Source organism: Morone saxatilis, unplaced genomic scaffold (genome assembly GCF_004916995.1).
Source record: "Morone saxatilis isolate NCDOM2014 unplaced genomic scaffold, NCSU_SB_2.0 Contig11, whole genome shotgun sequence".
Taxonomy (NCBI): Eukaryota; Metazoa; Chordata; class Actinopteri; family Moronidae; genus Morone; species Morone saxatilis.
In genome coordinates, this window is record NW_023339663.1 from 26573376 (window position 1) to 26584957 (window position 11582).

At 43.8% G+C, this 11582-nt stretch overlaps 1 protein-coding gene across 2 annotated transcripts in view; it reads right to left on the reverse strand.

The window, feature by feature from the left end:
- The window catches only part of cdh8 (cadherin 8), a 93497-nt gene extending 82669 nt beyond the window's left edge, over window positions 1-10828 (reverse strand). Inside the window, exon 1 of one of the 2 annotated variants that reach the window (XM_035682094.1) lies at window positions 10507-10828. In XM_035682094.1, coding sequence (XP_035537987.1) covers window positions 10507-10764 — 258 coding nt within the window. In that variant the 5' untranslated portion in view covers window positions 10765-10828. The remainder of the gene's footprint in view (window positions 1-10506) is intronic. The other variant, XM_035682095.1, reaches the window with a different exon arrangement.
- Window positions 10829-11582: the final 754 nt, after the last annotated feature.

Genomic DNA, 11582 nt, shown 5'->3' on the forward strand with positions numbered 1-11582 from the left:
TGTGTGTGTGTGTGTTTGTATGTGCACAGGTACACAGACAAACCAAAAAGATAATGTCATGTTTTCTTATCTGGCTACTCAATGAGACACATAGACAATGTGTGTTTGTGTTTGCATGTGCATCTGTGTTTATGTGCCTGCGTGTTACTGTGTGCAGAGAGAGACACTGATAAACATGCCACATCTTGGCAAGTGGTGATTCAAGCGGGCACCGGCTTCTGTAAACACTGGGAGTGCTGTACAGATTGAGATGGAGGGAAACGAGGACCTGTGTGACTGCTTCCATCCAGATGGAGGCTACAATGGTTTTGGGGTTGGCCCAGGTCGTTTCCCCCGATGACAAACCATTCAAAGATCTGTGGAGCCATTAAAATATTGCTGCCTCACCGCAGCTGCTCCTCATCTTCATCAGCTAACAGCAGCAACGCAGCTTCGTGACGCAGATAAAGCACAGAAAGTAACATAAAAGGGCACTGTGCCATTTGGCAGAGTGTTTCTCTTCTTAGAGGCGAGGAGAGTCATCTCATGAGACACGCAGGGGTTTCCCTCCAAGACACAGTTCTTCGTTTTTTTGTAAAATTTAAAGTATCTTTGCACTTCTTGTTTTCACTGCTCAGTACCCAAAGAGAATTTCTTTAAAGCATAATATTGTTGACAATGTTGTATTTTTGGATATTCAGTTTAATCCATTTCAAATGGCATTCTTAATCGCAAAAGTGAATAACAAAGCAAGCTTTTATTTAGATTTTAACCATCTTTCAGCAGCTTTTCGCTATATTTTCAAAATGTAACAATAATTAATAAAGACAGCGCAGCGGAGCTTTGTAGACTTTGCATGATCTCCCTCTGTCTGCTCCGGCGTCCGCCCACAGACATTCAGGTTAACTGCTGAACTGGAAATTCTAAATTGCCTGTAGGTGTGAATGTGAGTGTGAATGTGTGTTAGCCCTGTGATAGCATGGCAGGCTGTGAGGGTGTACCCTGCCTCTTGGCCAGAGCATGCTGGGACAGGTGCCAGCCCCCTGTGACCCTGAGCAAGGTAAGTTTAGAGAATGGATAGCTCTTTAATGCACACACATATAATTACTGAAATGCTTTATAGTATTTAAAGTTGAAGAAAAATTAAAATCAGTACATGCTGTATATTCTCTGGTTGTCTTGACTTGTGGACATAAAACTGTGCCTTCCAAAAAGTGCAAATTTTGCAAAAAAGAAGGAATTTAAATGTACTTACAAGGAGTTTTTCAACAGTCTCGATATAATGCTGATGCCTCTATATAACCAATATAAACAAATACCAAGATTGTATATTGCTATGTAGTTATTCTTAATGTCTGCCACTGGGTTGGATTCGGTCGAACAATGAAACAAGGAGCTAGAAGCACTACTGCTTTTGTCCACAGGGGCCGCCAGAATCGACACAAAATTAACGTTCCCTGTAGGGCCTTTAAGTTTTTTAAGTTTTTGACTGTGCCCTTTACAGTAGTGCTCTCCTGTGGGTGTAAATGTTTGCTTCTGACTGACAATGTTGATTTAAGCAGTAAAAATAATTTGCTATATCACTTATAAGTTAACAGCTTGTCTCCTAGCAATGCTGGCTGTCAAATATCACTCAGTCATGGGAGCTTAGAGCTTAGGCACAGTTTCCACAAATATCTACAAATATAATTTCACCCTCCTTTGAAAAAAAAAAATAGCTGCTGTATTATCATCAGTTTTTAGTTCCTTACACAGAAAGTGAAAATAATTCAAACTTCAGTTCGACTTTAATAACCCTTGCTCATAACTGTTTTAAAACAGCACTGGGTTTAATCTAGAATGACATCGTCATAAAATCATAAGCAATCAACCTACACAACCCTACTACATTTAAACACTTTGATAACTTAACTAAATGTTCACTCTCCTCCAACATTACACCAGTCCATGTCTTTCCTCAAACTCATCCGCGATGATGTTACACTAATTGGATGTTCTATTATTCATAATAGCAGAAGTTTTTCTTGGAACTCTGCCTTTCATTAAAACACAATAGAGACGACCGGGTGTTAGCAAAGATTTGTTCATATTTCATCAGATAGACCGTCGGTGCATGTCCAATCCACAAGCACAACAACAGGCAGTTGTGGCTAGGATAAAGGCAATTAGCCAGACTTCGATAACAGACGGCCTCTACCCCCTAAAAGCTTTTCACATGTTTCTGGCATCCTCCATTCAGTGTCCCTCAACACCTCATTTCGTTGCCATCAAGAGAGGAGAGAGCAGCTGAGAGAGGCGGTGTAACATGCCATGTCCCTCATTGTGCACGTGGCGCTGGCAGACAACGCACATACGCCAGGATTCTTTGAGAACAATTTCAACATCCGGCACACACGGCCCTGATTCCCATTAAGCATTCATGATTCATCTGGATTTTATATTATAACGTTTTGAATTTTTCATGCATGTACTCCCCCCCTCTCCCCTCCGCTTCCCACCCCCTTTTCTGATCCAAGTGGGAAAAAAAAAGAATTAATCAAACATTGGAGGAGGAAGGAGAAAAGAAAAATCCAAAGTGTCACTTTCACACACAAAGAAGTGTGTGTTTCCATCATCACCACCTGCTTGTGACATCCAGGGTATTTTTTTTCTTGAAGTCAGGTAATTTATAAGGCTCGGGCTAGACGTATCACATGCACCTTGGAGACACGAAAACAAGGCAGAGGCATTATTAGAGGGATACAGGTGTCTTCACAGGTAGAGTGTAAGTAAGGTTGGAGAATAAAGTGCAGGGGGTGTGTGGGTGCTGCCCTTTTACGTTCCCGCCTCTCCTCCCTTGGCTATTATTTCAGCTATCTTTTTGTTCTTTCTGCAGAAGGGATCATTAAACCGAAATAATTCATTTGTGAGAAAGGTCAAAGCCACAGTCTGTTGGCACCCAGATACCGGAGTTAGCAGTGGTTGCATTGAGAGAGAGGAGACAGCAAAGGACAGAACCATTGATTCTTCTTGTGTGTGTGTGTTTTTTATTTATTTTTTTATTGTCAACTCAGTGATTGAGGTGAGCAACCCTATGCCTTCCGTTCGGCAGTGATGATAATCATCATCTTTAATACCTGTTATAGGTGAAGACACCGATCTTAAAGTAAATGTCACATCCACTGTTTACTGGGGCCGCTTTGTTGTTATTATGTTGTATGAGGCGGGTGAGAGGAGCTCGAGAAGGACTGAGGAGGGAAAGTAAGGAGGCGGAGGAAGAGGGTTGAGGGTTGTCATATTTTAAGTGCCAGAAATAGGCACTCACCCTCCCTCCCCCCGATCCAAAACTCCCTCCCCATGATCCAAAACTCCCTCCCCATTGTCTCTCCGGCTCCAGCCCACGTGTGCTCCCAGCTAACCGTGAAGCCAAATGCACATCCAGCCGCACAATAACAACATCCATTCTTAACAAGATTACTCCGGCAGTCCCAGTTTGGCTGATGGGACGTGTATGGGAGCAGAGGCGCAGGGATAAGCCGCCTGCAGCCGCCTGCAGCATTTCACATACACTGGGCTCTATCCATAGGAGAGGAGCTGCCTGGGGAGTTGAGCCAAACGTCGAGCCCACAAGAGCACACTGGCACAGGGAGCAGGAATCTTTAGCTGCTAATGCTGCTGCTGCTGCTGCTGCTGCCGTGGCTTATGCCCACAACTACTATGTCAGAGGCAAGGGCCAATTAGCAGGTTTCAGATAATCATAATCTTTTGATTTGAATAATCAGATTTGAATAATTGTAACCTCATTTACTGTCACTGATGCTTGGCCAGTGTTTTGACTGGAAAGCACATGCAAGATTCATAAGTAAGCAGAATGTCCAACATCAGGCTCTTTAATGTTGCCTTGATTTATTTGTCTGTCGCTGCCGCTTTAAAACATGATTATACACAAGGCTGTGTTTGGTCTGAGAAATCAACAATCCTTTAAATGTCAGCACAAGACAAAGGCCAAGATAATTAAGCCTGTTAAAAATTGCAAATGCATCTCTTGATGCTTTGAGAAAGATATAATCCAAACAAGGCAAAATCCCTATTCTGAAACTAGACTAATTTAGCCACAGCAGCGCACGAGCCAAGCGTTTGAGGTGAACTGCTTTAATTCCTATAAATTAGTTAGAGCAAAGTTCAAGGCAGAGTGCCAGATGATTTAGCCTGCTAAGCGCTCCACCTCCGCACAGCCAGCCCAGGCCAAGCCCGGTGAGCCTGGGAGTATGAGGTAGGCAGGAGCAGACGAGAGACAGGGGGGAGAATGAGAGCAGTTAAACGGGGGCCGGGGTGGGGGAGAGTTGGACTTAATGAGAGGAGAGGGCTTTCTGTGGATTTGCACTGGAAGAGTTTGACACCGCAGACTGACAAACACTGACATGGGAGAGAGCTAAACGCAGCAACGCCGTCCAAGGTGAGACCATAAAGGGGCCATTTGTTATAAATTAGCACTGATGTAGAAGCTCAGGAAAGTGGCCCCCGCGTGAGCTGCTCACTGTACAACATGGATTTAATCACGCTGAGCCACAGATGTGAGTGATAGCAGCAAGCTTGTTATTTTGCTCAGGGACTCTGAAGCTGTGTGAATGGATGTGCTTTCCTGTTAAATTATAATTGCAGCTGATGCATGTACACAAGAGAGCTTCCAGGGATCGCGGACGGGACGCGTCATGTGCCTCCTTACGATACGCTGAGCTGAAACATGATTTCTGCTCCCTTATGAAAATACACAGGGAGAAAATACAGTGCAGGATTTAATGCACAGCGGTCGCCAGGGTACATGAGGAAAGACAGGGCATTATGAGCTGTGTATGCTCTATGTGTATATGTGTGGGTGTGTTTAGAAACACATATATAAGGAAACAGGATGAGAGACATTTAAAAAATGACACTCTACTCTGCAGTACTTCTACCAAATGATCACTTCTACCAGCTTGTCAGTCAGGCTGGTAAAAACAAAATTACTTGGTAATAACATTTAAGATACAAGCAATGACAATACGTTTCCTGGAAAACTAATAATGCCAGTGAGGATGAGGTCACCTATAAATTTGAAATACCACAGATGTCAGTCTGCAATTTCTGCTCAAAACACATATAGAACAGTTTAGAGAGAAATCTTTCACAGATATGACTACACTGACAATCCAGCAAATGTTTGCAAAGGTACACCAGCTATAAAGCTTCATGGACACACTGTATTTACTGTTGCACACATAACCCTCATGTTGTCTAAATATCCTCCATCCAAGCCTGTGTCCGCTCATCTCATTTTAGTCTATAACACTCCCGAATGAACTGCTGTATGACACACACATACACATACACAGCTTGTTAATGGGAACCAGGACGACAACACAGAGCCATAGACAACCTGTCAAGCTCTTCGAGGGCAGCACTAATGTGATCCCACAGCTCTATCAGAGCCACCGCTGGGCCCAGTGTTTTATTACAGACCGGGAGGGACAGACAGTGGGAGAGATTGGAAAGGAAGAGGGAGACTGTGACCATGGCCCATTGATATAATGGCCCTGCCGGCATTAGTGATATACTGTACAGGTGAGCCTCGGGGAAAGAAAGGAGTGTGGTAACAGAACAGGCAAAGGAGGTAGAGGGAGAGAACAGAAGGATGTTAGCATGTTTTTTTCCAAATTACACAAGAGGAGGGAATGGAGATCTAAGGGCAGAGAGACAGAGGAGCTGCTGCTACACTGCAGCTCAATACCGATCTTTGTGGTGCTGCCTGAAGAGAGATTACAGAGCTGTATTCCAGGAGCTGCTGTGGGTGTGAGAAACCAAATGGAATAAAATTAAGTCCAACAAACATTGATGGGCTATCCTTTCCTGGATTTAATGACAGCCTTTTGATTCCACCCTCTCACTATGGCACAGGAACCTGTGTCTAATTTAGGCTATATTTCAGAATTTATTATATCCGAGCCAATGCTTATAATTTATGTGTCAAATTGGCCATCAATCACTGGCAATAATTCGGCTAATATTCTCGTTAACTCCCACTCCTCATCCATCAATCAAAGGCAGAGCCAGATATCTGCTCAATTGCCGGAGCCGGGGTAAATGCAGATTAAGGTGGGGGATCCCCACTAATCAGAGGCCACATCGGCAAGACTCAGTCAAGAAGGAGGATCAACCTTTGATCTGCTATAAACCAGCAACAGTAGGGCCCCCTGGCAAGACCCGGGTGTCTCAGGCAGCTGCGTTCAGGACTCAATCTCGTCTTAGCTTTGCCTCGCTGCCTCGCATCACCAAAGCCAAACACTTGGAGAAATTTTAACAATGTCATTGTACCACACCCCATCGGCCCTGGAGGCAAGCTTACTTGGGCTCAAGAGTCACTCTCTCCATAATCACCCCGTCACAGAGAGAAAAAGAGAGAGAGAGCGAGAGCGAGAGAGAGGGGCGGAGGTGGAGGTGGGGGACAGACGAGAGGCAATCCAGCTGAGCAGAAGTAGCTCGCATCAGTATTTATAGACTGATGTCCCACATCTTGTACAGGCAGTCCAAAGTGCAGAAAGCAACAAAAGCAACAAAAAGGTCTGAATTGAATTTAGAAAACTATCTCAGATAAAGATGGTTTGCTCAGGCCCAGGTCCAAGTGGTTAACAGGCAAAAAAAAAGAATCTTCAGTCTTAACTTGTGTCATAGTGAGATGAATTTGACATTAAAATGTCACTTTATCCGATACAATCATACAGCAAATAAATAAATACATACTAGGGGCACCTGCTTCTTCCAAAGAAAACACAGAACTAGTGAATCCAAGCTGTGATCTATTTTCAGTTTCACCTGGATGTACCTCTACAGGGGAAAACAAGCAAGAAGGATCGAACCATTTCGGACAAGTCAGTAGTGTAAAAGGGTCTTCAATTTTGGGGGGAACACAGCAAACATCACTTATATTACAGAATATCACTTCTGCTTCTAGCAAACACCCGGCGGATTACACCACCAATCTGATACTACTGTGGCCCTTCTTGTTGGGAATCCTGTCAAACAGCTTGTTTGGAAGAATGAAGCTCGTGTTCCTTCTTCCCCCAGCACATACACGCACAAAGACAAAGCTTTTTTTTTTTTCTTCCGGACATATCAGTTTCCTTTGCTGAATCAATAATCAAAGCCTTTTTTCCTTCTGTATTGCTGTCAGTCCTTGCAATCTCGCAGTTCAGCATGAATTGATGAATATTAATGGTTGATTATCAATTCTCTTTGTGCAACAACACATACAATGCCGTGGTGGATAAAAGTGTTGGACAATGGGATGAGGGATCAGTCAATTTACCACATCTGTCCTACAATTCAGCAGACTGGAATCCATCATTACCAATCCTAGCACACCATATGCTAAATGATGGCCCGAGAAGTAAAGGAGTCTAGAAAAGTTACTTCTGAGGCTGTGAGATTTTCCAGCACTAACTGCCATCAATCTGCCTCACACTACAAAGGAAACACATTCTGATTTCTCTTTGGTGCAAACACAGCAATTTGTTCACTGTTTGTCTTTTGTTCTAAGGCAATGTTTTGCCTTTAATGGCCTGATGTAAATGAGTTGCTTCTTTGTATGTTTGAATAATTGAAATAGCTTTGATTGAAGAGGCAAAATGGTGGGGAAACAAGTCTGACACTGCAGAAGGTTCGGCTAGGCCTCGTGCCAAAATGACGAAAGGTCTTCAACGAGATTACAACAACCTTACAGAACTCTCATTTTATCCTGGCTACATTTTCCATTGTGGTTCTGCAATGGTAAATCAAGAGCTGCTCTGCCTAAAATTACCCTCTGCTTGCCTTCCAATGGTCTACATGAGAGTCTTAACTCGCTGAAGTGGTATCTCCCACTCGTCGTCAACAGTGAACAAACGTCCCCTAGCTCAGTCCTTGTGAGCGATATGTTCAAGCCTATCTACCTTCACACTCCATTTGCCTATTTCTATTCTTAATGACGGGTTATTTCTGAACGGTCCCTGGCTCATGATGAGTAATCCTAAAATCCCTTCCAACACCGTGTTCGTTTTAAGCTACAGCCGAGCAACAAGCTTTCACAGCTGTCTCCCCTGCTTCACTTTAACAGGTACTGCATGTCTGCCTCCTCGACGCCAACGGGACTGACGGGGGCTGACGAGCGCGCCGCTCACTGAATCACAATGTCAAGAAACGATGCGCTGAAGAAGAACAGCAAAAGGGAAGGGTGCTGTCACGCCTTGTGGCCGTCCTTCTCACTCTTCCACACCTCCGCCTCCCCCTCTCCCTCCTCCCCTTGCTTTCCTGCATTTATGCTAATAGTCTCCGCTGAGAGAGAACACCGAGAATGACACACTGTTAAAAATCGATGGCACAATCTCACTCTGTCCCTCTCACAAACACTCTCTCTCACTCTCGTTGCTGGTGTAGTTGAGGGGAGCCCGGTCGCAGACAAAGATTGGGGATGGACGTATAATTAAGCCTCAGAGTCCACCAGCACCACAAAACTACGGCATGGATAGAGTCCAATCTTGGCGTGGACTTACTTGGTAACAGGCCCACAACCACAGACACAGGCGGCCTCACACACAGCAGAGGAAATTGGGCAAAACACACAGAGCTGTATGACCCATTTGAATCACACCTCCCACCCATTTGATTCATTTTTTAATTAAGCGTGAGAAACACAGAGAACGGGAAAGAAAAGGAGACACAGGAACTGAGAGGGAGAGAGATTTATAGTCTTAAACCAATACAGTGCCATCTTGGTTTAACATAGGACTTATCTTAGCTCTGCCAGGCATACTCATGAGCACTTAACCTTGCAGTGAACGCAACCCATCATCATCACCTCGCAAAAGGCAAGCCGAGTTCTTCTTCATCCAGAGCCACCCCCCTACCCCACGCCCAATCCTTGCATGTCCTTCAGGAAGATGCCTACACCTATGACTAACCTACACTGCAGTCAGGTTTGTTGCAAAGCATTAAGTGAGGCCTTGAGAGAATGCATCCTTCATGACCTGTAAAAAGCTTGATTTTGTGCCACCAATACTCTGTTGACAATCTCAAGAACATTTCACACTGAAGCCAGAGGCTCACAGCACCGTATTTCAAGTAGAGTGTGCGTGAGCTTGGAATTATGTATCACAACTCTTGTTTGTTATTATTCAATTTTCTTGTGTGGCTTTCTCTTTTTCCTTTTTAAGAATCATTTTCAGGTTAACTATATATAAATATAGAACACTTTGCCAGGTGTCAGATCCTTAATGCTCAATATCTCACAGCTGAGATCTAACCTTTAAATTCCAAGCTCACGTATGGTCACTGTGGCCCCAGTGAGTGTTTGTTTGTTTCAGAATTCTGATGAGCAGCCATTGTTGAATCCAGCAGAGGCTGCCTAATTGACTCGCTTGAAAAATTAATGCATCACTTAACAGCATTTTTGTGTTCGTATGGTATTTAGAAAACACAGGTGCAAATCCCACATGGTGGCAAATGTTTAATTGATGTAGCCATATGACAATGCTCGGGATAGAAGAACCAAAAAATAAATAAACTAGAGGAAGTGAAATTCTTTACTTGGACGACTGCTGACTTTTTTTTCTTATGCAGTAAAAATGTAAGCAGCTTTTTTTGCATTAGGGCTGCCAGTTGCCATGTCTGAAGGGTTGAAAAAAATTTATTTCAATGGCGCTACAATGGCAATATGTCGTAAACAAGAAAGGCATATCCACCAATTATCAAATATTAAGCCCGAAACACTGTTTGCAAAAGCTATTACTGAACAAGATCAAATATTATGCTTGATGGCCTGCATTCCTGCCCATGCCAGAGTGGCTGGGTGATATTCTGGGGGAGGGAGGTGAAGCGGCTGCCAGGCTGACTCTCCCCAGGTGAGTCCCAGCAATGAGCTGTGAACAAGCTGCTTTGGCCGGGCTGGCCAGCAGCCTTCCCCTCCCTTGAAACCTGCCTGTACACTTCCACACAGGCCAGGGAGCAGGTGGCCCTTAGCCGCAGGATTAGCCCGCAGTTCTGTTCATTACAGAGCTGCGATGGAAAAACTAGCCATAACTAAAATAGCCATCTCTTGTGCGTGTGTCATTTGTGAATTTTGCCTTCACAAGTAAAAATGGGTGAGGGCGGAAATGGGACATTAAGAACGAATTAGAAAAAGAAAAAAAAAGGAAAGACATACTTTCTCATGCATGTGTATTTTGTACAAGATAGTAAAAAGTAACATAATCTGTGTGACTGCTACACAGTATATTGGATTTCAAGGACATCCAAAACAGCAAAAAAAAATTGCCACCATTATTTGATGGGAGTTTAATTATTTCCAAAAGCATTTCGTGATCCCCCCTCGGCCTCGCCTCCCTCTCTCTGGTCCCCATATCTCTGCTTCCCCTTGACAACCAAAGCCCTCCCACTGCCCATGGGAAGAAAAAAAATGGAGGGAGCATTCAAATGGCCGAATTAATGTTTCCACACGATAAGCGAGCTTAATATAATGCTGACAATCACAGCACTCACCCTGCCAACTAGAATTGGATCGGGTCCAGAAAATTCCTCCAGCACAAACATTTGATTCCAAACCCATCCTCTCTTGGCGCGGCTCAGTAATCTTTGTCCTTCGCCAAGACCGCTCGCCACCACTGCAGACCCACCAGTTTGTGTACTTTTGGACTGGCCTATGATAGGAGTCATAGACACGCAGGGAACACAAGTAATCCACACCAGCAGCAAGGACATCCACAGATCCATGAGCATCTCCTTGGACCGCTTTGGCATCCTGTCGTCGTCTGTTTTCTTTGTTTGTTTGTTTGTTTTTGTTTTTAGGAGACTCTTCTCTCTCAGCCTCTCGTTTCCAACTCCTCTCTTCAGATCAAAAGCTCCTTCTTAGATAACAAGAAAAGGTTACTTGTGTCCTCTTTGAACGGCAGAGCTTGCATTCATGGTGCGATAAAGGTCACTTGCATGGCTTGGCATGCCTCCATAGCAGTTGGTGAGGGGGTGAGGCGCTCAGCACAGCATCCATTTGGCGTTATTCCGAGGGGGAGACCTATAAGGGAGCAATCACAGTTGGTTAGTTTGCTTTTAGTCTTGTGAGGAGTTGTCAGGAGGTGGAGGGAAAAGAGGAAGGCGGGAATAAGAAAATAGGGTCAAATAAACATTTGAACAAATCAGACGAGACAGCCAGAATGAGAGAAAGGCGCAAAATCTATTTCTAGCAAAAGCAAAAAGATTTTTTTTTAAACGGATTAAAAAAAAACAGGAAGGAAATTCTCATTTTAGTATAAGAAGCCAAGATGTCACTTCATCATTACAAATGATCTATCTGTAGCAGCCATGACCCTTTATTCCAATCTTGTTTTCATATTATCCTGCTACAATTGAACAACAAATGGGTATGTCTGTATACTCTGAGGCTATTCAGCCCACAACATCAGATTGCCTTGCTTTAATCTGTTGTTCTGGGGATTATCCTGGAAAGATTTTGAGCAATTACATGTTCCTTATGATTAATGTTTTGATGATACATTTAGGGTGAAATATTGCCATGGGCTACAATCAAATTCCTTAAACATCCGTGCACGCAATAGTGTCAG